This window comes from Penicillium citrinum (genome assembly GCF_028827155.1).
Source record: "Penicillium citrinum strain IBT 23319 chromosome Unknown utg000004l:1.0-2404223.0:1.0-2405248.0, whole genome shotgun sequence".
Taxonomy (NCBI): Eukaryota; Fungi; Ascomycota; class Eurotiomycetes; order Eurotiales; family Aspergillaceae; genus Penicillium; species Penicillium citrinum.
In genome coordinates, this window is record NW_026622689.1 from 851,253 (window position 1) to 874,950 (window position 23,698).

Genomic DNA, 23,698 nt, shown 5'->3' on the forward strand with positions numbered 1-23,698 from the left:
CTATTCAACGTGAATGTACGTGAATGTACATTGTCACTACCGTTCCTGACCAGAACGGCGATAATGAACCCGCACATCTCTGTTCCTCGCCAACATGCCGGTCCGGCCAATTTTGGCTCAACCCCCCGTCGCGGGTCTAGCGTGCGCATGCCGCGTTTCTTCAAGAGGTATGGCCCCGATTCGAGTCTGAGAATCTGGGGAAGAGGAGACGAGAGGGGAGATTATAGATCCATCAGCTGATCACTTATTTCATATACAAGGCTTTTCAAATTCCCCCAGATGGACTTTGAAATGGCCATCTGGGAAATGACCTCTTTACTCATTGCTCCGAAGAAGGTGTTCAAATCCATATATTACCATGTAGGTTGACTCGAACACTCGCAAACGACAACACAATACTAACTTCTTCCTGTAGAAACGTATGTTTTCGCGCCAAGCAATATCGAATGTTCAAATATTTCCCCCACCCTTCAAACGCTGACCAATATACACCCCAGAAACCAAAAACACATGGCATCGCCCGGATCCGTCATTCACCTATCTCCTCTCCTTCTTCCTTCTTCTCACAGCTTTTGCCTGGGGTCTCGCCTACACACCCTCCTTTGGAGCGATTCTCCGCCTTTCCTTACTATTCATCTTCTTGCATTTCATCGGATCATCACTATTCGTTTCAACTATCGGGTATTTTGTCATCGGTCGACTCTTCGGTCCCAATGGTGCCGCCGCCTCTTTGACCGGGTTCCGCGGTTCTCGAGGTCGTCGCCGAGGTGCGGCACAAGGTCTTTTCATGCAACCCGGCGAAAAAGATCAATTGGAATTTGGATACTGCTTTGATGTACGTCCACTCCCTCTTCTAGCTTCCCCACTCAAAGAACGAAAGAAGGGGAAGTGAGAGATAAAAAGACTAACCCAGTTGCATATAGGTATCCAATCGCGCCTTTTTCCCTCTTTACCTCCATCTATACGTCATTCAATTTCTGCTTCTTCCTCTACTCACTCACACTCCGACAAATTTCCTGGCCACTTTCCTCGGAAACACCCTTTATCTCTCCGCTTTGATCTACTACACCTACATTACGTTCCTGGGTTACAATGCTCTACCTTTCTTGCATAACACGGAGCTACTTCTGATTCCCATTTTGATATTTGCCATTCTCTGGTTTATCAGCTTGATTGCTGGCTGGGGCATTGTCATGGACGGTTGGGGTGTCGAGGGTTTGTTCTGGGGAGTATAGAGTTAAATCTACCTCCAGAGCTCCCAACTTTGGTTCATACATACACAGCCTTGGGTGACCGCTGAATCCTTCCACTCCAACACTTCAACACTCCAACCCTGGGGCACTTTATGTTCCCATGTACGAAACCTATCTCCTTTCTCTTTTCCTTTCCTTTCTCGATATCTCCTGGCTATGCATCAAAGAGAGTAATTCATGTCTCTTAATTGTGATTACGGCGGCGTCGGTGTACATGGTTTTCATCTATAGGACCAGGCATATTTCCATTCTCCCTCCCTCCATGTGTTATAGATCACAATATCCACAAAATGATTTTATTTACTCTTGTCTATCATCTCAATCTTAAATATGTATAAGATCATCAATTAGATCCACCTTATCTCATATCGCCCCGAACAATAGTGCTCTATTTCTTCTTATTCCCACCTTTCTTCCCCTTCCCAGCCGCCCCCTTCAACCTCTCCTCCCGCTCCTTCATCGCCGCAGCCCGCTGTTTAGCCTGTTCCTCTCTCTCCTCCTTCTCAGCCAACTTCCTCTCCCTCTCCGCCTCACGCTGTTCCCTAACAATCGCCAACCTTGCAAGATCAGACCGAGCCTCCTCAGTCTTCCCCTCAGCATGTAACTTCAAATACCGCTCCCGCGCCTGTTGCGCCTCAATCGCCTCCCGCTCTCTCCGCGAAAGTTGCGAAAGATCCTTCACAACCTTCTTAGGTTTCTCCTCGTCATCATTGTCGTTCTTCACCAACTGCGAGCGCGATTTGGCGGTGTGATTGGGATTCGCGGGGAGGTCTTCGTCTTCTTCTTCGTCTTCTGAACCTGACGGTGGCAGGTCTCCTGGTTGAGCGGCTGCTTTCTGACGTCTTGCGAGAGCAGCTTGTTTTTTAGCTTTTGCAGCTGCACGACGGGCTTCGCGGGTTTGTTCCTCTGAAGTATTTGCTTGGGCGTTTGTGGTTTCTGCGTCGGAGCTCTCCTCTTCGGAACTCTCTTCCTCTGATGATTCTTCACCACTAGATGAGGGGACGTCATCGTTAGGGTCCTAATAAAGGGACTGATTAGATCCCGTCCTGGATTACTCCTTGGTGGAAGGAATGGAATGAAACGAGATGTCATTCCATCATCGTCTTGATTTGATCTAGAGTGGAAAAAACTTACGCGCCAGAGACCAACTGGATTTCCGTCTTTATCGGTGGGTTGTACATCACGACTGAACTTCTTGCCTCCTACAACGCATCTTGAATGAGTGAATGTGTTCGGGGATCACTGGATCTCGAGCATGCGATCATACCTCCACGCGAGGGCTTGGAGAACTTTCCTCCACGACCGCGGGGCGCCATGATGATTTCTTTGTACGGTAGGAAGTGGGTTTTGCTTGAGATAGGTTGATCTGATCGTTGAAGTCTCTATGGTTGTTCGAATTCTGTCAGAGTTTGCTTTGAGTCACCATGAACTAGGCGGGCAAATCGAATGGAGGGGCAAAGTGGGGGAATTAAATGTGTGGACAAGACGATGAGGAATATGCCAAGAGGGATGGAATAGACTCGACGATACATACTGTACAATGAAACTTATATACTAACCTTCAAATGTAAAGTGCCAGAGAAGAAAAGAATTGGAGGAAAAGTTGACGAGTCATCGAACTGGAATTAATCAGGGCGGAGGGGGAGCTTCCCGAGGTTTGACCTCCACTCTGTTCGATTCAATTTGTATACGTACTATGTATACATATACTATCGAAAACATCCATGCAAGGGGCTCAATTATGTTCTTATTGCACTAACTAATTAGTTGCTACAGTATATACTGTTATACTCGAGCTATGCCCGTGCCTACTTTGACAATTCGAGCTCCAATCAAGGTGAGTGTTCCTGCGATGATGGCACTGCCCATGAACATTTGCGCATAAAGATAGCCTCCATCATCCAGCTGGACCAGAGCTCCTGCAATGGGGGACCCAATCAATGCAGCCACTGCAACAACACTGAGAACCATTCCCATCCGTACACCGGTCTTCTTCATATCGGTCGTGAGAGTACTCAAGGTAGCGGGGAACAAGGATTGGATACCTGCGGCAGTGAGGCCATAAAACACCGCGAATGCCCATAAACCGGACATGTTCTTTACAGCAGCCCAACAAAAGGCAACTAGAGCGGTTGCGGCACTGAAAGGGATCAACAGGTTCAACGGTCCCGTAAATTGATCAGCCAAAAAGTTGGGAATCAATCGACCAACAAGACCAACACCATTCATCACCATCAAAAGATCGATAGAAATGGTCTGTCCCACCCCAATGATATTGCGACTGAAACTGCCAACATAAAAGAAAGCAACATACAACCCCCAGAAATTGAGAAACATCCCAATCGCGAAGAGCAAGTAAGATGGTTCTTTAAAAGCCGCCCATTCAACAAGAGGACCACTCTTCCTCGGAGGCAGACGTTGTTTGAAAAACACCAAGCAAGGAGTCAACGTCGCGACAGAAATAAAACCCAACACTCGCATCGTCCATCCGTATCCAATACGAGGTAACAATCTCATCACAACAGCCGGAAATACCAAACCACCCGTCGCCGAACCAGAAGCCACCAAACCAAGGGCAATTCCCCTTCTTCGAACAAAATAAGTCGAAATCAGCGCAAGAGTCGGACAAAACATCAATCCACACCCAATACCCTGTCCCAATCCCTGAGCCAGAAATAGCTGCCAATACTGCGTACACAAGGAAGTCATAAAAATACAAAAACATTCCAGCGTCGCTCCAACAATCAACGTAAATCGAAAGTATCCGGCATCAGTCGCACGACCAGAGAATGTCCCAATAAAGAAAAGAAGAAAGATCTGTATACTTCCCACCCAAGAAATATCAGATGGTGGCCGATTCAACGTTGAAGTATAATATGTCTGAAATACTCCAAAACTATTAATATACCCCCAAGTATTGAAGATAATCAAATGACCCAGCGCAACCTGAGTCCAAGCTTGCAAACCTCCGTCAGGAGGTGGACCCAAATCTTTCCCAGAATCTCTCGTTCGAACAACGGATAATGTGCGTGCGATGGCACTGGTGTTTGTCGGTACGTGGGTGAGATCATTTGGTGAGTCTGAATCCTCGTCGGATGAGGTACCGTGCTGTGAATTTGCCTCGAGTGAACGAGGATCATGTTTATCGGAGACAGGGAAATCTCTTTCTTCGACTAGACTGCGTCTATTTTTTTCTTGGGATATATATTCCGCCATTGTGAATAATAACAAGTTGTTATTCCTAATTTCCAATTGGAAGATAGGAGAGCCTTCAGGATCGAAATTGTCTCGAGTGCTGTTTGAATGAGTGGGTGTAACCACGGACAATCGTCTATCATGTCTTTTGCTCTGTTTCTGCTTCTGCTCCACTTCGAGGAAATATAATAAAATTGGAATGCAGATATTGTGAGAGTCTCAAGCCAGAAAGCAAAGAAAGAGAGGAGAATCGAGTCAACTCGAGTCAGACTGGAGAAAAGTACGGCACTTCAATCAGCAAGTTAGCAACGCAAAAGACCGGTAAAAATAAGAAACCCCGACCCTGAACTGACTCACTAATACCGACCCACCATCCAAAATCTCCAATAAAATGTTCAAAACGAGAAAGAATTACCAACGGCCTTTACGCCGATTGATTGAGTGGTCATCGGTAATTCGCACAGATTGCCGAGTCCAAGACGTTCTCGTGCCGAAGCCACATCCGACGGATCCACTGAAAAATACCCTATAATATTGAAGAGACCAGCATGGTGCTTCATCCAGGGTCAGCTGTACAGTAGTATACCCCAGGGTATACAATATCAGATGTAGATACATGTGGATTTGTATACTCTCCACTTCACTAATCTAATCTAATCACGCCATCCCCACGGGGATTGAGAGAATTACTGTACGCACTGCGTTATGTACTCGGGACGCCACCCGACCACCGGATGTCTCGGAATCATCGGGATAAATTTATATTGTTTTCAAGTCTACGTCTTTAGAAATTCAAAGCTTATGCATCTATGTCGAATTTTAACACCAGAAACGAAAGAAAACGAATCGAATCGAAAAGAAAAACCCGAATGCCGATGAAAATATGAAAAAGGAGGAACTTTGACCAGGACGAAGTCCAATATGCGCCGGTAACACCCCTGGAAAATTTAATTGGAAGTCAAAAATAAAAAAGGAACAATAACAGAATTGCCAAAGTTTTGAAAAGAAAAAGGAGAACACCTTTGATGGTCCATTCGTATACGTGCATGTTGATCATGTAGGGGAGAAGTGTAGTGTGCTGTACCTCCGTAATGTAGCTAGCAAGTCCAAGCTTTAGCCGACATCTCGGAAGGGAAAAGTGTCATGCCAAGATCGGGCGCAATTAAGATCGGCCTGATTGGAATGAGTTTCTGTTTCAGTGATCTTGGTTCGAGCTGCTATTGAGCAACTGAAGTGTACCAATGACATCTGCCGGCTCAAGTAGGTGCCAGCTGGCATCGGTTTGTTTCGAGCTGGCGCCCACTGTAACCGAGTAAACATGATCTTGTTGTAGACTGGATTTCTTAAGGGCGCGAAACATGTCTATAACTATTGTTAGGATCGGGAGAGAGGGCCTCAGAAAAAAAAAAGAGTTGAATCAGTTGGGATGTTCCTTCACATACCTTCATCCGTGAAATCATCACCCAGACACAAGACAAACTCAGGCGCCTTTCCGGGCTCGCTTCCATATTCGTTCACTAATCGTGTAGCGATGAAACCCTTATTCACAAATGTCGGTCGTACCTCCAGATTGGCCTTTCCGGCCATCACCTCCACGTCCCATTTTTTGGCGACAGTATCCTGAAGGGCCTTGCGACACTCGCGAGCCTGGAAGGCTCCGTACTCTGGATCAGCCCGACGATAATGCCATGTTAAGGCCACGCGTTTCCTTTCGATGAACGACCCTTGTGTTCGTTCTGTATAGTGTTGGAAAACTTCGATAACTTCCTTTTGCCATTCCATATTCGTCTGTGCCGCCAAGTTCTCCCAATCATCAGACCGAGGCTGTCGAATAAAGCAACCGTGCTCTGCACTAAGTCCTAACTCAGGGATATGGCCCATCCACTCATCCAAAAAGGCCTGATCTCTTCCACTGATGATCCATACTGCATTTCGTGGATCTGCTGAAAGACTCTTGAGGGTGCGCAGGACCCTATCAGACGGAATCGCTGCCTGCGGATCCTTCACGATAGGTGTGAGGGTACCATCATAATCAAACATAAACAGACGGCGACGAGCTTTGCGGTACTGTTTGATGAGCTTGGCTCTATCAAGTGCGGGTGTGGCAACTGATTGATCGAAGGATGAAAGATTCGTAAGTAAGCGATTCAGGAACTGTCGTGACCAGGATGCAACTGTGTTGGTAATAACGTGTTTATAGAGTTTTAGATGTTGGTCCTTGCGTTGCTCAGCGGGCATCTGCAGGGCCTTGTCAATAGCACCAGCGACACCTACCAAGTCCCACGGGTTAATGTGGATGGCACTGGGCAGGGTACCCGCAGTACCTGAGAATTCGGAGAGAATGAGTGGACTATGGTTGGTCTGCTGGCAAACAATGTATTCGAGACTTGTTGTGTTCATTCCATCCCGAACTGTGGTAATGAGACCAACATCAGCCACGCGGAGTAATGCAAAGTATTCCCGCTGTGACAGATATTGCGGATAGTATTGAACAGGCGAGAAGCTCAATGAGCCAAAACGCCCATTGATTGTCGATACCAAGTTGGAAATTTGGCCAGCGATCTTGTTCTCTGGATCCTCTTTCTCTTCTTCAACGCTGGTAGGACTTGTAACTTGGATGAGCACAACTTTATCGCGCCATTCCGGATATCGCTCCAGAAATACTTCAAATGCTTGCAGTTTCTGTGCAACTCCTCGAACACTATCCAGTCGGTCACGACCGACAATGATCTTTTTCCCTCCATATAGTTTGCGAATACCTGCCACTGCCGTCTCAATCTCAGAGGATCCAAACGCAGCCCTTTGAATAGCACGAGCATCGATTCCAATAGGGAAGACATCGACGGCAACATGTGCACCATATGCATCTACACCAGCTGAATTAGAGTCGAAGCCCAGCACTCTCGTGCAGCATGAAGAGAAGTGTCGAGAGTAAGAAAAGGTTTGGAATCCAATCATGTTGGCGCCAAGAACCCCGGTCAGAATCTCTTTGCGCTTAGCAAGGCAACGCACGAATTCACTGCTGGGGAAGGGCGAGTGGAGGAAGAATCCTATGTAGATGTTGGGGATCCGTTGGCGCAATAACCCTGGAAGAAGAAACAGGTGGTAGTCATGGATCCACACAACATCTCCCTCTTGGTATTCCGCCGCAATACGATCTGCGAACAATTGGTTCAAGCGAGTGTAATCGGACCACCAACGCCGCTCGGAGCGTCCATCCGTCGGTCCATGCTGCTTGTAGTGCAAAAGCGGGTACAACTCTCTTTCAGCATATCTTCGCCACCGACCTTGGTCCTTCAGCAAGATGGTATCTTCGGGTTCCTCTTGAGCATCTGACAACCAGACAGGCAAGATTTTACCATATCTTCCAGTTTTGAGCTGTTGATCAAGTGCTTCTCGCTCTGTTCTGCTAACGCTGATACCATCAACCAGTGGGTTTGAAGGCGGCTGCTGGCTCGCATCGACGGGGACTGGAGCAGCCGCTTTATTGACAGTAACGGGAATGCTAGCATTGTTGGAGGTTGGAGGCAGTTGGCCTGCAACGTTGGCAGGAATTTGTTGCATGGGAGTCTTGGTCTCTAAAATCGGTTCAACTTCTCCGGTCCATCCCACTAGAATATGTTCCCAATGGGTTTCATCTGATGCCAGATGAGCGAACGAATCAAACAAGGCCGATGTCCCGGACCGAGGTTTTACAATCTGTTTTCATATAAAAAAAAAAGTCAGTTTCTGCTCTTCTCATCTATCAATAAAAAAAAGAAATGAGAATATGAGAGCATACCCAGTCAGAGCCTGTTTTGAAATGAAGTTTGTGAGGGATACAGAAAGCTGCACTGATCACACGACCACTCAAACGTAGCCCTGGATGTTCTTCCCGCGGATCGATACCAGGTGACATTGGCGATGATGGCCCTGTCAAACTTAAACGACGAAGTAGATCCTCTCCTGCAGATGTCTTTCTTTGATGTTCAGTCCTGGATGAGGTTGAATGTGATGGATCCATTGGCTCAGTCTTGGACCCTGGGACGTTGGTGAAGTATGAAGCTGTGTCACTATCCACTGGATAGGCCTTATCCGCGTCTAAGCTCGGAGTGGCAACCGAAGCTCTGGAGTATGCCTGGTGCTGAAATGCTTGTAGTCCTGGTCCAACAAGCACCGGATTTGGCTGCCCATCAGGCACACGCGTGGGGCTCGATGATTCAGACATGGCGTGGAGGGGTTGATGGTGAGGAACGAGCAGGTTTCCCGGCGATTGACTGCGCTAGTCGTCAGCACAACTGCAATTGTCTCATTTATGACCATTCTCGAAATCCCAAATTGCCCAATTCCCGAAACCCAAAAAAGCGTTGCTAAGGGATTCATTCACGTACCTCGGAGCAAGACGGAGGGGCCGAGGGAGTATATCGTCACAAAATATCGGGGACTAGGGGCGTGCGAGAGCCATGGATAATCAAAAAGATAAGACCACAAGTTTTAGACAAAAAAGCAAAGGGCTAATTGGAGGAGGGGGTTGTTGAGGAGAGAAGGTTGTTGGAGGGGCAAGCGGTGAGATACACTGGGACCGCCGTCCAAAACAGGAACTGACGCTATAGGGATGACGTTGATAACACGAGGCCGTTGCGATATTGACGAGAGAAAATGTCACGAGCAGCTTTTACCAAGGAATTATGATAACTGCAGGCTTAGTGGCATTTTAAACGCAATATAGACAAAATTCTTAGCACTACCGATATCGCTTTCGTGCTAGTCTCGTCGGTATTCTTAGAAATCGTCCCGCATTGGGATTGATTATGGCGGCCTCAGGCCAGACAGCCTAATGTGGTTCTCCGCCCGCGTTCCGCGATTGGTAGAACTTCAACCTCTTATCCTCAATCTTGTCATGCTACTAAGCTAATCTACGCTGTTATGCGGCTATCAAGCCCTCGATGTTCGCGCATTTCCTTTCAAAGTCCCCGGAAGATTCGTGTGACGACCTCGCCGACTCAAAATCCCGATGTCTTTGCCAATAGTCTCCAAAAAACATTAGACGCCCACCGGACATCGAATCGAGCTCGTCTTATCCGTAAGGTATATCCTCGAACACCCCCGGCGGGACTTTGGCGGCCGGAGATCCCTCTTGAGAGTCGCCCACAACACCAGCCAGCTCCACCATCGGCACCCGCAGAAAATGTCGTCGAACCAGTAGTTGAAGAGACCTCAGGTCGACGACGTCGTGGCTTTCAAAACAGAGATGCTGCTATCGAGCCGAATCCCAACCCGCATGAAAATGCCCTCATCCGGAGCTCTGGATCTACTTTTAATAATGATGATGATGCTCGGAACGCTCCCTGGTTAAGGTATATGTCTGCTTCCGATGCCGCAGATAATGCTACCACCTTCCTGAATAGGGAGATTCTCGCTCTAGAGCGTTATTTGACCCCAACCTCTCAAGAACAAGCCTGTATCGACCAATTGAGTGCACAGGTCTTCAGCCTCTTAAACCCTATTGTTCCTCATCAGCCGCAACTCATCGGCTCTCGCAAGATTGGGCTAGCATTAGCATACTCAGACCTTAATTTCTTTCTACCATTCGACGACTTGCCACGAAGTCCAGATCGACTCCGAAAGCCCAGTCCGACACGGCCTCAAATTCAAGATGCGCACTTGGATCTTCTCCGCCGGATTGGAATTCTCTTCAAAAAGGGTGCATCTTTTGGCAACATTCAGCTTTCTGGGAAGCGACGCCCTGTCCTCGCAGCTCGCCACCTACCCACAGGACTATTACTACGTTTCCACTGTGGTGAAAGCACTCCGGAGATCATGAAGTACATGAGAAACTACATGAATCAATACCCCGCACTCCATTCCTTGTATATCGCAACCCGAGCCTTGCTTGAAGCTCGTGGCATCTTCGGACCTGCTCATTCAGGGATCAGGTCCGATGCCTTGGTCATGCTTTTAGTTGCCTTTTTCAAACTCAAACTTGACCGAATTCCAGCTCCATTAAATGTTGCAGACCAGTTTCTCGGGTTCTTGAGATTTTACGGCACAGAGGTCGAACTTCAATCTTTGGGTGTCTCGGTCGAACCGCCGGGGCTATTTGGCACCGAGAAAACGCTTAAGGCTGATAAGGGATATGCAGAATCCCCCATCAGATGTGGCCAACGGTCTCTTATCAACGCCAAAAGAACTGCGGTCTCTCGAGGTAACATGCCAGCAGGCCAAAGACTATGCATTCAGGATCCCACACATCATATGAACGACTTGGGTCGCTCCTGTATCCGGACAGCCGAGCTACAAAATATTTTTTCCACTGCCTATCAACAGCTCTGTGATGCGACTAGAAGTTGGAATAATGCGGAGGGAACGCAATCATCAATTCTCGGCATAGCACTCCGGGCAGATTTTGATCCGTTAAATACGTTTCGAGAGCGGCTGGCATCCAATAACCAGCGTATATGACAATCTAATTCACATCTGGAGAGAGAGAATAATCTTGTACATTATAGATACCCTGCATAGCAATATACCCCCAACTCTTGTATTTCTTAACTCCGATTCGCCCTAAATTGTATATACAGTACACGGCAGTAGCCTTATGTCTTGCGTAGTGGCAATAGTCTTCTTCCAATTATACGCGTGGCAATAGGCGATGCTGACTGGCATCAGGCCGTGACGATACGGCAGGCTCAACCTTGGAACTTGCCCGAACGGGAACCCTGGAAACCCTTCAGGTTGGGGTTGGAAGGAACCCGCGGGTTGTTCCTGCCGCGGTTGAACTTCTCCCCTTTTAGGCTTTTTGTTTTCTTTCACGACGAGATTCCTCCAAAAGCTTCAACTATTTCACCGTCCCAATTTGAAATGAGAGCTATCATCAATTGCTGTCTCTGAGGCCTGTCGCTCATTTGCTAGTCATTGTGGGTACCGTACAGCAAGGTGGGGACTCAAAACACGCTTGGGCGCCGTCACCATGTCGACCAAGACCCCAGTGACAACACCTTCGATCGTCGCAGGCCCGCTCGAGGTGCGCATCCCCTCATCTCATGAGTCTGGCGCATTCTTTACCCCAGACGAACTTTCGCCCCTGGATGCCTATTTTTGCGACTTCGACTACTTCATGGCCGAGGACGCGCGGGGGGCGAACCCCCCGAGTACTGTCGACGACTCGATAACATCCACAAATGAAGCTCACGATGCCCAAGATAACACAACAACGACCGCGCTCACCCACGAAGGAGAATCCGATGATATCGACTTTACCACTTCGACCTTTCCGGACCCTGAGGATACTAGTGTTCTTCCTCCCTTGACTGATCGCGACGACAGCAGTTTATTCCCCTTGTCAAGCGAAAATGGCGATCATGAACGAGTCAACAATCAAACCCTGATAGAAGAAAATGAGATGCGCCGAAAGCTGATGGACGTGGAATCAAGCTTTTTACCAGAGCCATCGACGATTGAGGTTGCCCCTACTGGACCAACAGCTGGCGCAGATGATACCTATCTGGTCGGAGTGGAGGGTGGCCAAGATTCCAACGCGGACGGACAAAACGAATCATCTCAATTTTCTTTCATTCCACCATCGGAGGACTACCAACATACCGAGCAAGAACCAGCTGGCTCCACTCAACCTACGGAGTCGGGGACAGGACGCGAAGATACTGATTATAACACTGATCACGTTCCGGCTTACGGCGCACAAAACACTGAAAACGATTCGACTTTCGATTCGCTCGCTTCGTCACCCTCAGCAGCTGCCACATTTCGGAGTACCTTTCACGATCGGAGTAACTCGTCCGGAAATGCTCCTCAGGTTGGTCAATACTCCCACGAGGAACCATCTTTCATCGGCCAGATGTCCCAAGCGGAAAATGAGTCGCAGCTCACACCCTCCAAACTTGGTCAAAGTTCTCGCAGCATCTCCCCAGGGCCGTCAAGACTTTTCAGTGATCAAGGTGGTAGCATCGCTAGCAGAAGGTCAAGTCGACCGAAATACTTGACCAGCCGTCAATCTGCTAATCGCCTATCTCACTCCTCAATCACTAGCAACAACACCGAAACAACCCACAGTGATGCGACCTTGGGTGCTGACTTTGCGCAATCCGGGGGCGCTACACCCGAGAATTGGAGCAATCTCAATACGGGGGGTCGCTCTCATATGACGCGGACTACCAGTCTTGGAAGTATGGCATCCGGTGTGTCGGGCTTCAGTGAAGAGAATCCATTCGATAGGCGCAATACGACTGGACCTGCAGATGGTGGCTTGCAGACCTTGGAGGAGGAAGGTTCCCCACGATCGTCCAGACAAGCCCCAGCAGAGGAGACAGGCCCTGTTACTCCCAAGGCTAAGCCACAGAATGCTTTCCCCAGTGATACTGTGATTGCAGAGCGTGTCAAAGGTATTCAGATGCCCAGTACCTTTGTTCAAAAATTTCGAGAAGACTATGGCAACTCAGGTCCGTCTCCTGAAAAAAGAACGGGGGCTGCAACCCCTGCATTTGGGCGAAGTGGCCGCAATATGACCTTGAAGGAGCAAAGCAGTACCATTGACCGTCTCTCAAAGGAGAACTTTGACTTGAAGATGCGGATCCATTTCCTCAATGAAGCGCTGAACAAACGATCCGAGGAGGGGATCAAAGAAATGATCTCAGAAAATGTCGAACTAAAGTCTGATAAATTGAAGCTCCAGAAAGATAATCAGAGCTTGCGGCGCAAAATTCGCGACCTAGAAAAGCAAATGAAGGATCAGCAGTCCGATAAAGATTCCATGGTCAACCACGATCCTGAGGCTTCGGAAGATGACCGCGACTCGGCTCAAGATGGAGAAATTATCTTCTTGCGCGAGCGTGTCGAAACCTATGAGATCGAGATTGAGCGTTTAAGATCAGAGAGCATTGCCAGAGAAAGCGAGAAGCGCCGCCTCGCAGAAATGGTCAAGTCTTTGAATGACACCCGAACAGGAGAATCGGATGCGGGCGCAAGGGAAGAAAGGGTAAGCTTTGAATACATGCTTTGTCTTTTGGGCTGGCTAACAAATTGTGCATCAGGACATGTGGAAAGATATGCTAGAAGCAGAGACTGCTGCGCGTGAGCAAGCCGAGGAGGAGAACCGCAAACTCCGAGACGAATCAATCCGCCTTCGCAGTGAGATCTATACGGTTACAGGTATTCCGAAACCGGGTCAAGAACGAGGTGGCTCGACTGTCTCATACTACTCTGAGAGAGAGACCAATCGTGGCCCTCTAATGAGCACGTCTCACGGTACCCTGACGGTTGAGCTTGAACTTCTGAAGCAGGAGAACGCCGAACTGAGAAAAGAAGTCAGCGCACAAACCTCGATGCTGACATCTCGCAACCGGGAAAAGGAGCGTCTTTACCAAGAGATAGAAGAATTGAAACTTGGCCACCGACGAGACGGTGGCCGCTCCGTTGCTGGGGACAGTATATTCGACCGATCTGCTTCGCGTGCTCAAGCACGACCATCTTCTGAGCCTAGTGATGCAACTGGGGTCTCCCGCGAAGATATGGATCGTGAAGAACTTGAGGCCAGGAATGGACAATTACGCGACCAATTGTCGACTCTTAAGCTGGAGAACCAAGGCATCCGAGCCCAACTAGAGGATTACATGGGCGAACTAGAGGCCCTCGACAAAGCTTATCAAGCCGATGTCGATCAAGCGGAGGAAGAAATTCAAAGCCTTCAGCAAGAACGTGATCAAGCTGTGCAGATGGCTGATGAACGTGATGCTGCCTTCCAAGATCTTCGCGCCGAAGCTCAGGAGGAACTGGATAATCTTGGGGAAGAGCTTGATCAGAAGATTGTTGAGTGTCAACGGCTCAACGAAGACCTCCGAAATCAAGATGAGAACCTCAAAGCCTTGCAGGCGGAGATGCGTTCTGCCAGCGAGGGTATCATTCGACTTGAGGAGGACGCCCAATGCAACCTCGAGCGCTATAAGGCTGTTCAGCAGGAATTGGAAGAAAACAATGGCGAGCTGGAGTCTCTCGAGAAAGGTCTATTCGAGGCTAATACCAAGGTGCAACGTTTGACTGTGCAGATCGAGTCTAGTCAGAATGAGATTGCCTTCCTTCGGGAGGAGCAAGAGGGAGATAAGATCCGCATCGGTGACCTGGAGTCTGAGTTGAAAACCTACCACATCAGCTTGCACAGTGAGAAGGAAAAGACAAGGGAGCTCGAGCAACGCCTTGCGGATGAAAGACACCAAAGAGAGGTGGTTGGCAGCAAGGAAAAACAAGAGGTTCAGCGCATTATGAATGAATTGAATCGTGAAGCTTCAGCAGCCAAGGAAGAGGCACGGCGCTTGAAGAAGAGTCTCTCGACACAGGAAATAGAAGCTAACACATGGCGAGAAAGATTGACGGACCTTGAGAACAATCTCCGTGAAACCCTCGGAGACCTCAGTGGTAGCCGAACAAGTCTAATTTCGAACATCATGAAACTTCAGAAGGAGCTAGAGTCAACCGCACTTGAATTGGAGAGTGTTCGTCAACAACTCGACGAGAAGGAAACAGTGCTTCGCAACCGGGATGCTCTCTTGGAAAGCCATGGACTTGAATCTCGCAAACTTTCTGAGCTATTGGAGCGCGAGCGATCAGCTCGTAGGGCTGACAAACAATCCTTTGAACAATCTCTCAAGTCCCACCAGCAAGCATCTCGAACTATCACCCAAAGCAACTCTCGCATCACAGACTTGGAAAACGCTCGTAATCAGGACCGCAAAAGATTTACGTCGCTCGAACAACAGTTCCGAGACCAGCTCAGCGAGCGCAATGCGATGTTCCTCACTGTCTGGAAACGGCTTTCCGCACTCTGTGGTCCCGATTGGGCTCATTCGAATAGTTTGATCAATGGCAACTTGCCGAGTCAAGAGGTTATCGGAAATATCCTTTTCTGGCCCGGATTCAATCGCAATTTGATGCTTGCTATCAAAACAGTCGAGGGAGTGATTTCAGGGTTCAAGGGCCGCGTCAGGAGCATTGAACATGATTTGACAAAACAATATCAAAATCTTGAGAGCAATTTTGCCCAGAGAGTCCGCAGACTCGAGCGAGTCGAAGAAGCCGTGAAGAACCTCCGAAATGGACGTGGTCTTTCTGGCTCATCTCCTGAGGTGGCCAAACTGCGAGGCGAGAACCGCCTTTTGAAAGCAGAGATTAACTTGCTTCAAACCAAATCGCGAGGCCATACATCTACCTCTGCAGCCACGGCCGCCGTACTGGCTTCTGGCTCACGATCTCCGTCTCTGAGTTCTGCTGCCGATGCCGAGCGTTCTTTAGCGCGCCAGAACTCTACATCAGACAACAGCGAGAGACCACGCTCTGAGAGAAGCATTGCGCGACACTCCTCCGGCCTCCCACAACCCTCACACTCCTCATCCAGCAACACATTGACCAACAATGTAGGTGCAATGACTCACCGCACACGCGGTGGCACTGGCACCGCCAGTTGGGAAGGCGGAGATGAAAAATGGATCCATCGTCTCCATGAATTGGAAAAGCGACTCAAAGCCGAACGAGAAGGCCGTCTTCTTGACCGAAGCGGGGCAAGAAAACGTTTAGAAGAACGTGATGCGGAGAATCAAAAGCTTCGGGATCAACTACTTCGAGAACAGCGTACTCGATTTGGTCCTCAAAAAAGCATCACGGAGAACGGACGCAACCGCGTACCAACATCTGATGAAGCCCCTAGCTCTAGTGAAGGGGAGGGCTTTACGGTAGATATTGAAGTGTGAGGTGTTGGTGAAACTGGGTGATACAGTAATGCCAGTGCTTTTGTGTGCTATATACCCTCTTCCGGCCGTGGTGTTTCTCTTTTGGCTGTGTCTGCTTTTTTCTGTTGTATCCTAATTGCATTCTGTATTTGCGTGGACTGGTGTTTATGATGATCATGAAGGTTTCATACTATGTAGCATTACGCTACAGCATTACAATTATACATACTGTTTGCATCCGTCTAAGATCCTGTAAACAGTACGAACAGCATAACCGTATGACGAAGCATTGCATATAATATTCCGTAAAGAGCCTTCGCCTTCCGATCTATTGCCTACAAATTATAGGGCTTTTCATTTGCTTGACTGAGCCTGTTCAGTTATTCGCAACCTCACTAAAATTATTTGACTTCCCCTTTGTTCCACGCCCTCCAGGACGTGGAGAAAAGGGGAAGTGACAAAGCCAGGTATCCCATCCCGAAAGAAGTGAGTCTCTCACAGGCCATCGCGAAAAGAAGCTACATATGTCGGCTCACTAAATGCTAACAGGGGATTGTTTAGCTTATGAAATGGAAAGCCACTGCCTCCTAAAACGCACAAGGGATAGCAGCAAGTTAGGCACTATGAGTTAATGAATCTCAATATCAACTTGGGGCTTATTGCCAACTCTTCCACATCGGCATTTTGTTAAGACACTAGCATTTCAGCCCGGTGCTTAATTCCAACGTTTGAAAAGACCAAGGCCTATCCACAGCTATATTCTCCAACTTGTTCTGTATCTCTGTGCACATTTATTTATTTCATGGAATACACGTTAATCGTCTTCTAATGATACACATACCGTCTCCTACCGCAGCGAAACCTTCAACGAGAAATCCACAATACCAGTTCCCTGATGAATCGAACTGGTCGACAGGATATCGACATCCGGGCAAGTATATGCAGCAGCATTACTCTCAGTCAATCCACCACTAACCTCAATCAAAAAGGCCTTCTTCCCAGCCCAATCCTGCTTAAGCTGTCTCGCCGCCTCACGCACTCCATCCGGCGTAAAGTTATCCAACATAATAACATCAGCTCCAGCCCCAATAGCAGCATTTGCCTCGTCAACACTCCGACATTCAACCTCAACCTTAGTCGCAAATCCACCGGCACTCTTCGCAGCCTGTACAGCTCTCGGAATAGCCGCAGCAATAGACTCAATCGAAGAAGGGTCCTTAGCACCCCCATCCGCCGCAGCACTATTATTCGCACAGGCCCAGACATGGTTATCCTTCAACATAGTCATATGACTCAAATCATGACGATGCGGATCCGCCCCTCCAACAAGAATTCCATATTTCTCAACAACCCGGAAACCAGGCGTCGTCTTCCGAGTTCCAGCAAGTGTACCCTGCCACCCCTGTGCACGCAGCGCGGCAAGCATGGAAGAACTCTTCGTTGCGATACCGGAGCAGCGGGCGAGAATGTTCAATGCCACACGTTCGCCGAGGAGGATTTTGCGAATTGGACCGCGGACGGTGGCGCAGTGGTGGTGTGGTGTAAGAGATAGGGCTTCGCCTTCTTTGATATGCCATTCGATTCTGGTCATGTCAGTGCTGTACCTGTACCCCGTCATGCAGGTCATGCATCATATCGGTCGATCCGCGATACATAGAATAGACTTTACATACTCGCATCCTAGCTGAGCGAAAACTTCATCGAAGAATGGGATACCAGCGATAATCCCCTGTATAATCACATTAACACCCGACATTAATCTAAAACCGAAAGGGTGAAGGTAAGATTAATTCTTCCTTGGCACTCACCTTACTCTTCCCCAATAATCGGGCCTCACCCTCCGACTCGCCAACGACGAAACCTCCATAGTCCAGACTCGGACAATCCTCCTCAAGCCAGGCTGTGATCTGGCGCTTGTAATTCCCTGGCAGTAGATGCCGGATATCCCCATACGTTGCTGCCATTGCGTGGATGATGCGTGGAGGCGGGGGAGATCTGCGATGTTCTGCACTTTTGAATGTCCCCGCGCGGGGAGTCGGGCGGGATCGGAGGAGAGTCACGTGTGTACTCTTGTATAGCCGGAGGAATATACAACTGGTATGGCATCTAATGTTCAAATCGTATTATTTCCACATATTGCTGGTCTTTTTGGGCTATTGTTTTGATGTCGGCGTTGGTTAGATTAAGGGAGCGATGTATGTATTACTATGCCACGATCCCGCAGAGCCGCAGGCAAGTAATCTGTATCACAATAAATTTTTGTATAGGTTACATCGCAGATCATGGGCGTATTACTTTCGGAAAGAAAATTACTTTGAAATTGAGCCGGATTAAATTGATGGGTGCCTTGCTGGTAATATACGATCCAGATTGTGTTAGCAAAACCCTTGTTCTGATCGTATTTGTGGGCGTATTGGTAGTGGATATACGACAGTAAGACCGGACAACTAATTACCGACGATTATGGGCGTATTCATGATTTGATGCCTAAGATTTTCACTAATTCCAAATTATTCATCCTACCTCAAGAAAAGAATAGTATAGCACCTCGCCAAGTCGGCGTATCTTGCGTATACAAACTGTTTCGTAAACAGTGCCATAACATTAGTTTGAAGCTGCCCCTTCTTTCTGCCGTTCTTTCTAACGTTCTCTCTGCAATATAAAAATCTAGTGAACATTAGTCCAGTTAGGAGGCGGTAGATCCAAGCGGTCAACATATGAATACAAACTTATGATATACCCCTATGCGGTATAGACTGTGTTGACGCCCGAGGCGTCCTGGGCGATGTAGATCATCACGTACTTACTCCTAGGTAGGTGAATAGCTTCCTTAGCTTCCTCTCTCTTCACGCATACATGCGCGATGATTATCATATCCTTCTTATATTATTACTTTTGGACACCTGATCTGTGGACAAGTATAAAGATCATGTCCAACCAAGCACAACAATTCTTTCCTCACCAACACAGTTCATTATCAATTCAAACAAGCCAATTACTCTCTCAATCCAATTCGCAAGCCCAGCATATCGGCTTTGACATTATACTACCATCAAAGATGCAATACTTCACTCTTCTTGCCGCTGCCACCCTTATCCAAGGTGCCCTTTCAGGCGGAATTTCCGTTTTCGATGGGCCCAACTGCACTGGCAAGCGAACCGACGTGCATTTTGACGCCGACAAGACGGTCCCTAATATCGCTGCCTTTCAATCCTATAGAGAAAATGGGTACGGACAGCGCGAACAGCGAATCCAATTCTATACGCAGACTGGAGCTCCGGGACAATGTGGAGGGGAGTTTCTCTACGATACTTGGGCCTACGATGGCGATTACTTCCATTCCCACCAGTGCTACAATATCATTGATCACCCCAACACCAAATGGCACTACGCTCGCTGCATCAAGTCAGTCCATGCGTAAGAGTTTATCTTCGGCCTGTGGCGAGATCGAAAGGCTCCTGCTCCTGCATTGGTAAGAGTCCTGAAATAAACTTCTCGATATAAGCTGCTAACTCGATGTAGGACATTTCTTCGCGATGCTGTTAGCAATTAGGGATGATAAATTTTGTGCTAGATAGTACTATTTGATTATATGGTGAATGTATAGAGACTCTCTCAGCAATTCAACATTGCAGATATCATAGCCTGAGATCAATTGACCTGGCATTCTTTATTCTATGCAAATCTTTCTATTTACTCCATAGACTCAATATCTAAGGTGGCTTTGAGTAGTTCCATAAGGTCATACCTAAAATTCCAAGCTGAATTGGCGATCAATAATGCTTTATCAAGGTAAATTCCATATCATCTCAAGTATATGTTAATGCCAAGCATTGTGGACCTTATATATTGGAGACAGAAAATGCGGAGAAAACTGGCGGTCACCGCCCAGCAACAGCAACTCCGCTTTTGAAGAACCTCAAGACGAATCTTCAACTGCTGTGATGCCCTTCAAATCTCCCTCCAGTCTGGGCAGAATTCTCGTACCGCGATTCTCATCTACCATGGCCTCCAAACAACCAGCTCGGGATTTCCTGGACTTTGTCAATGCATCTCCCACTCGTAAGTGTTACCCCTCGTATCAACTTAGAGAAATAAGGCTGACCCAATTTAGCCTTCCACGCTGTGAAATCCGCCAAGGACCTTCTGGCCCAGGCTGGATTCCAGGAAATCAAGGTACTTACTCCATCGTTCTTTTCGGGGGTTTTCCCCGCAATTTTAAAGTCTGAGCTGATCCTCACGGTCCCCACAGGAGAAAGACTCGTGGGCCAAGACATGCCAGCCCGGGGGTAAGTACTATCTTACTCGCAACACCACCACCCTAGTCGCATTTGCGATTGGTAAACAATGGAAGGTCAGTATCGCTCCAAATATACTAGGCATCTAGCCCTGACTGACCTGCAATAGCCCGGTAACTCCATTTCCATGATCGGTGCCCACACCGACTCGCCCGTCCTGCGGGTCAAGCCCGTCAGCAACAAACGCGGCGAAGGCTTCGTCCAAGTTGGCGTGGAGTGTTATGGTGGTGGTATCTGGCACACCTGTATGTTCAATTCTCAGGTATAGCCTTTTTGGACTTTCATTGACCGCCTTGTTCCAGGGTTTGACCGTGATCTCGGTGTGGCTGGCCGAGTCATGACTCGTGCTAGTGATGGTTCTATCGTCCAGAAGCTGGTGAAGGTTGACCGCCCTAGTATGTACTCCACTCTTAGACTCATTGATATCAACTAATATCATTCCAGTTCTGCGAATCCCGACTCTGGCCATCCATTTGGACCGCCAAGAAACCTTCTCCTTCAACAAGGAGACCCAACTATTCCCCATCGCAGGCCTTGTCGCCGCTGAGTTGAACAGAACTCCTGACTCTACACCAAATGGCAAGTCCAATGACCACCAGGACCAGGATGATTACACACCATTGAAGTCCGTGACTGAGCGTCACCACCCCTATTTTGTTGATTTGATTGCCGAAGAGGCCGGTGTCAAGCCCGAGGATATTTTGGACTTCGAGATGATTCTCTTTGATACCCAGAAATCCTGCCTTGGTGGTCTGCTCGAGGAGTTCATCTTCTCTCCCCGTCTGGATAACCTCAACAGCTCGTACTGCGCCACCGTCAGTCTGATCGACTCTGTTGCAGACTCATCTGCTTTGGATAATGAATCTGCTATTCGCTTGATCGCTCTCTTTGACCACGAAGAGATCGGAAGCCGTACTGCACAGGGTGCCGACTCGAACGCTCTCCCCGCCATCATTCGCCGCTTGTCTGTGCTTCCATCTTCCTCTTCCTCAGACGCAGATCTCGCAACTGCCTACGAGCAAACTCTTTCAACCTCATTCCTTGTCTCTGCTGATATGGCTCACTCCGTTAACCCCAATTACGCTGGGAAATACGAGTCCGATCACAAGCCCGAAATGAACAAGGGCCCTGTCATTAAGATCAACGCCAATGCCCGTTACGCCACCAACTCTCCCGGTATCGTCCTTCTGCAGGAAATCGCCCGCAAGCATGCCGAGAAGATCGGCGAGCACATCCCTCTGCAGCTGTTTGTTGTCCGCAACGACTCTAGCTGCGGCAGCACCATCGGCCCTATGCTCTCTGCTGCCCTGGGTGCTCGCACTTTGGACCTTGGTAACCCGCAACTGAGCATGCACAGTATCCGTGAGACTGGTGGTACCTACGATGTCGCCCATGCGATCCGGTTGTTTACTGGATTCTTTGAGCACTACTCCGAACTTTCCAAGAACATTCTTGTTGATTAAATGATGTACCAGAGAGATGAAACTATATATCAGTGAAAATAAATTGCATAGCATAGAGTATCTGATTCAACGAGTCTATTCTTATTGAAAAAAGCCCCAAAGGTTTCTCACTTAAAGTTTAGTTCTCATGCAGTAGCTAACAGTTCAAGTGCAACATCTCTGTACATTTCTTATACAGAGCTCTTGGAGCGCCAGGAAAGTGAAATACAGTCAGACAACGGTTCGGGCTTCCCTTCCTTCTCCGGCTTCGCATGATAGAAAAACAGAGAGGGACTGAAAACCACAAACGCCGCGACTGCCATCGTCATGGGTACCATATCCAAAGCCACAAGATACCACTCAGTGCGCATCAGATGTCCTTTCCATCCACCCGACAACTCAGCAATACGATAAGCATTGCGAATAAACACCATTAGCGTCGAAACCCACATGGCTATCATAGCCGGCCACCCCGCCACAGATGACACCCAGATACCCTTCATGCGCACCCTGAAAATTGCTCCTACTATCAATATCACAAATATGAAAGTATTGCTGAACTGGAAGATAATCCCAGATCGCATAACGCTAGATCCATGGTTGAGCTGGTCGTAGTTTTGTGCACCTGAGACAAAGACTCCCCCTACGGTTTGAATAGCCAATGAAATGATATCCAGGATAATGAACCAGATCCAAAACAATTTAGACGGAATATAGAAGAGTCGTTTCCCTGCATTTTCGACACTGCTTCTTATCAGCAACCCTATTTCCTATTTTGTCTGGGTTTTCAATGGTTCCACGACTCACATTTTGCAAAAAAGGACATAGTCTGCCGCTGATATAAAGACCGGACTGATGATGAGACTGCAGATTTGGATCATAAATGGCATCCAATTTTCTGGCTATAGACTAGAGTCAAAAAAGTCCCATACACAAGATGAGAGAGTAAGTATGGCATACCTCAGAATGAGCCCATAATCTTCCTCCCCAACCAATAGCCTCACCTGCCGCAGCAAGAGCAACAGTAAACATCCAGTAGTGTTTATGTTTTCCGAATATAACCTGAGTGATGCATATAAGTACCGCGGTGCCAAAGTACGCAATTCCAAATATGGCTGCTGGTTTGCTGGGTAGGTAACCGTAGAGATCGGTTGATTGAGCCATGGCGGGAATACAGATGAAGATGACAGCTTGATACTTTGCGTGATCGATAATTAACTACTGGGAAAATGTAGGCTTTAATATAACACTCTACTCTACGGAGGTTTTCCCCATAAGAATCAGGCAACTAAATTCGAAATCTTCGTCTATTCTTTTATTATTTGTTGAGCCACAAGGTGTTTAAAAGATCTTCCGTAAAATGTCCGTTTTGCACTGTGTATAGATCACGGCAGCCAATCAACAGCGTTATATAAAACCCACCGCGGTATATACCTGATTAACCAGGCAGAAATATCAATGTTCTCACGGAAATAACTAAATCTACCGCAAAGTCACCGCAGAATCCCCGTGTCTCGAAATACAACATCTACTTTGTTCTCCTTGTAACAGCATTTCACGGAGACTATTGCGGACATTCAAATCATGCAGCTCAAGCGAGGATTACCGCGGGCATCCTGTGATTTTTGCCACCGACGAAAAATCAAATGTGATCGGTCTTTGCGAGCAAAAGAGGGATTAACTTCATGTTCACAGTGTGCCCTTCGTCGAGGTCCTTGTCAATTGAACGATGTAACTGAAGCACGGCATCGGAGACGTAATCGAGAGACAGTTCGCGGAGATGATACGGACATACTTTC

At 48.0% G+C, this 23,698-nt stretch overlaps 9 protein-coding genes across 9 annotated transcripts; 5 read left to right on the plus strand and 4 right to left on the minus strand.

The window, feature by feature from the left end:
• Positions 1–63: 63 nt before the first annotated feature.
• On the plus strand, positions 64–1,235 carry N7469_005250 (unc-50 family protein; the record flags this gene model as incomplete). The annotated part of the gene is made up of 5 exons (XM_056644170.1): positions 64–167; positions 261–360; positions 416–419; positions 498–835; positions 924–1,235. The coding sequence occupies 5 exons, from the start codon at positions 64–66 to the stop codon at positions 1,233–1,235; spliced, it is 858 nt and encodes a 285-aa protein (XP_056500984.1).
• Positions 1,236–1,641: 406 nt separating this feature from the next.
• N7469_005251 (PDGFA associated 1 family protein) lies at positions 1,642–2,569 on the minus strand (the record flags this gene model as incomplete). Its single annotated transcript, XM_056644171.1, has 3 exons — positions 1,642–2,271; positions 2,388–2,455; positions 2,521–2,569. The coding sequence occupies 3 exons, from the start codon at positions 2,567–2,569 to the stop codon at positions 1,642–1,644; spliced, it is 747 nt and encodes a 248-aa protein (XP_056500985.1).
• Positions 2,570–3,038: 469 nt separating this feature from the next.
• Positions 3,039–4,469, minus strand: N7469_005252 (putative MFS monocarboxylate transporter; the record flags this gene model as incomplete). The annotated part of the gene is made up of 1 exon (XM_056644172.1): positions 3,039–4,469. One exon carries the CDS (start codon positions 4,467–4,469, stop codon positions 3,039–3,041), a length of 1,431 nt encoding a protein of 476 aa, XP_056500986.1.
• Positions 4,470–5,643: 1,174 nt separating this feature from the next.
• orlA (putative alpha,alpha-trehalose-phosphate synthase subunit Tps2) lies at positions 5,644–8,655 on the minus strand (the record flags this gene model as incomplete). The annotated part of the gene is made up of 3 exons (XM_056644173.1): positions 5,644–5,810; positions 5,891–8,147; positions 8,230–8,655. The coding sequence occupies 3 exons, from the start codon at positions 8,653–8,655 to the stop codon at positions 5,644–5,646; spliced, it is 2,850 nt and encodes a 949-aa protein (XP_056500987.1).
• Positions 8,656–9,353: 698 nt separating this feature from the next.
• N7469_005254 (uncharacterized protein) lies at positions 9,354–10,889 on the plus strand (the record flags this gene model as incomplete). The annotated part of the gene is made up of 1 exon (XM_056644174.1): positions 9,354–10,889. One exon carries the CDS (start codon positions 9,354–9,356, stop codon positions 10,887–10,889), a length of 1,536 nt encoding a protein of 511 aa, XP_056500988.1.
• A 472-nt stretch (positions 10,890–11,361) lies between these two features.
• On the plus strand, positions 11,362–16,180 carry N7469_005255 (putative anucleate primary sterigmata (ApsB); the record flags this gene model as incomplete). The annotated part of the gene is made up of 2 exons (XM_056644175.1): positions 11,362–13,419; positions 13,475–16,180. Coding segments are annotated over 2 exons (4,764 nt in total), but the record flags the coding sequence as incomplete, so codon positions are not given.
• Positions 16,181–17,006: 826 nt separating this feature from the next.
• On the minus strand, positions 17,007–18,123 carry N7469_005256 (nicotinate-nucleotide diphosphorylase (carboxylating); the record flags this gene model as incomplete). Its single annotated transcript, XM_056644176.1, has 3 exons — positions 17,007–17,763; positions 17,833–17,888; positions 17,968–18,123. 3 exons carry the CDS (start codon positions 18,121–18,123, stop codon positions 17,007–17,009), a joined length of 969 nt encoding a protein of 322 aa, XP_056500990.1.
• Positions 18,124–19,217: 1,094 nt separating this feature from the next.
• N7469_005257 (uncharacterized protein) lies at positions 19,218–19,580 on the plus strand (the record flags this gene model as incomplete). The annotated part of the gene is made up of 1 exon (XM_056644177.1): positions 19,218–19,580. The coding sequence occupies one exon, from the start codon at positions 19,218–19,220 to the stop codon at positions 19,578–19,580; it is 363 nt and encodes a 120-aa protein (XP_056500991.1).
• Positions 19,581–20,163: 583 nt separating this feature from the next.
• On the plus strand, positions 20,164–21,920 carry N7469_005258 (M18 family aminopeptidase; the record flags this gene model as incomplete). The annotated part of the gene is made up of 6 exons (XM_056644178.1): positions 20,164–20,221; positions 20,274–20,335; positions 20,412–20,513; positions 20,567–20,702; positions 20,760–20,852; positions 20,902–21,920. The coding sequence occupies 6 exons, from the start codon at positions 20,164–20,166 to the stop codon at positions 21,918–21,920; spliced, it is 1,470 nt and encodes a 489-aa protein (XP_056500992.1).
• Between the last annotated feature and the right edge of the window lie 1,778 nt (positions 21,921–23,698).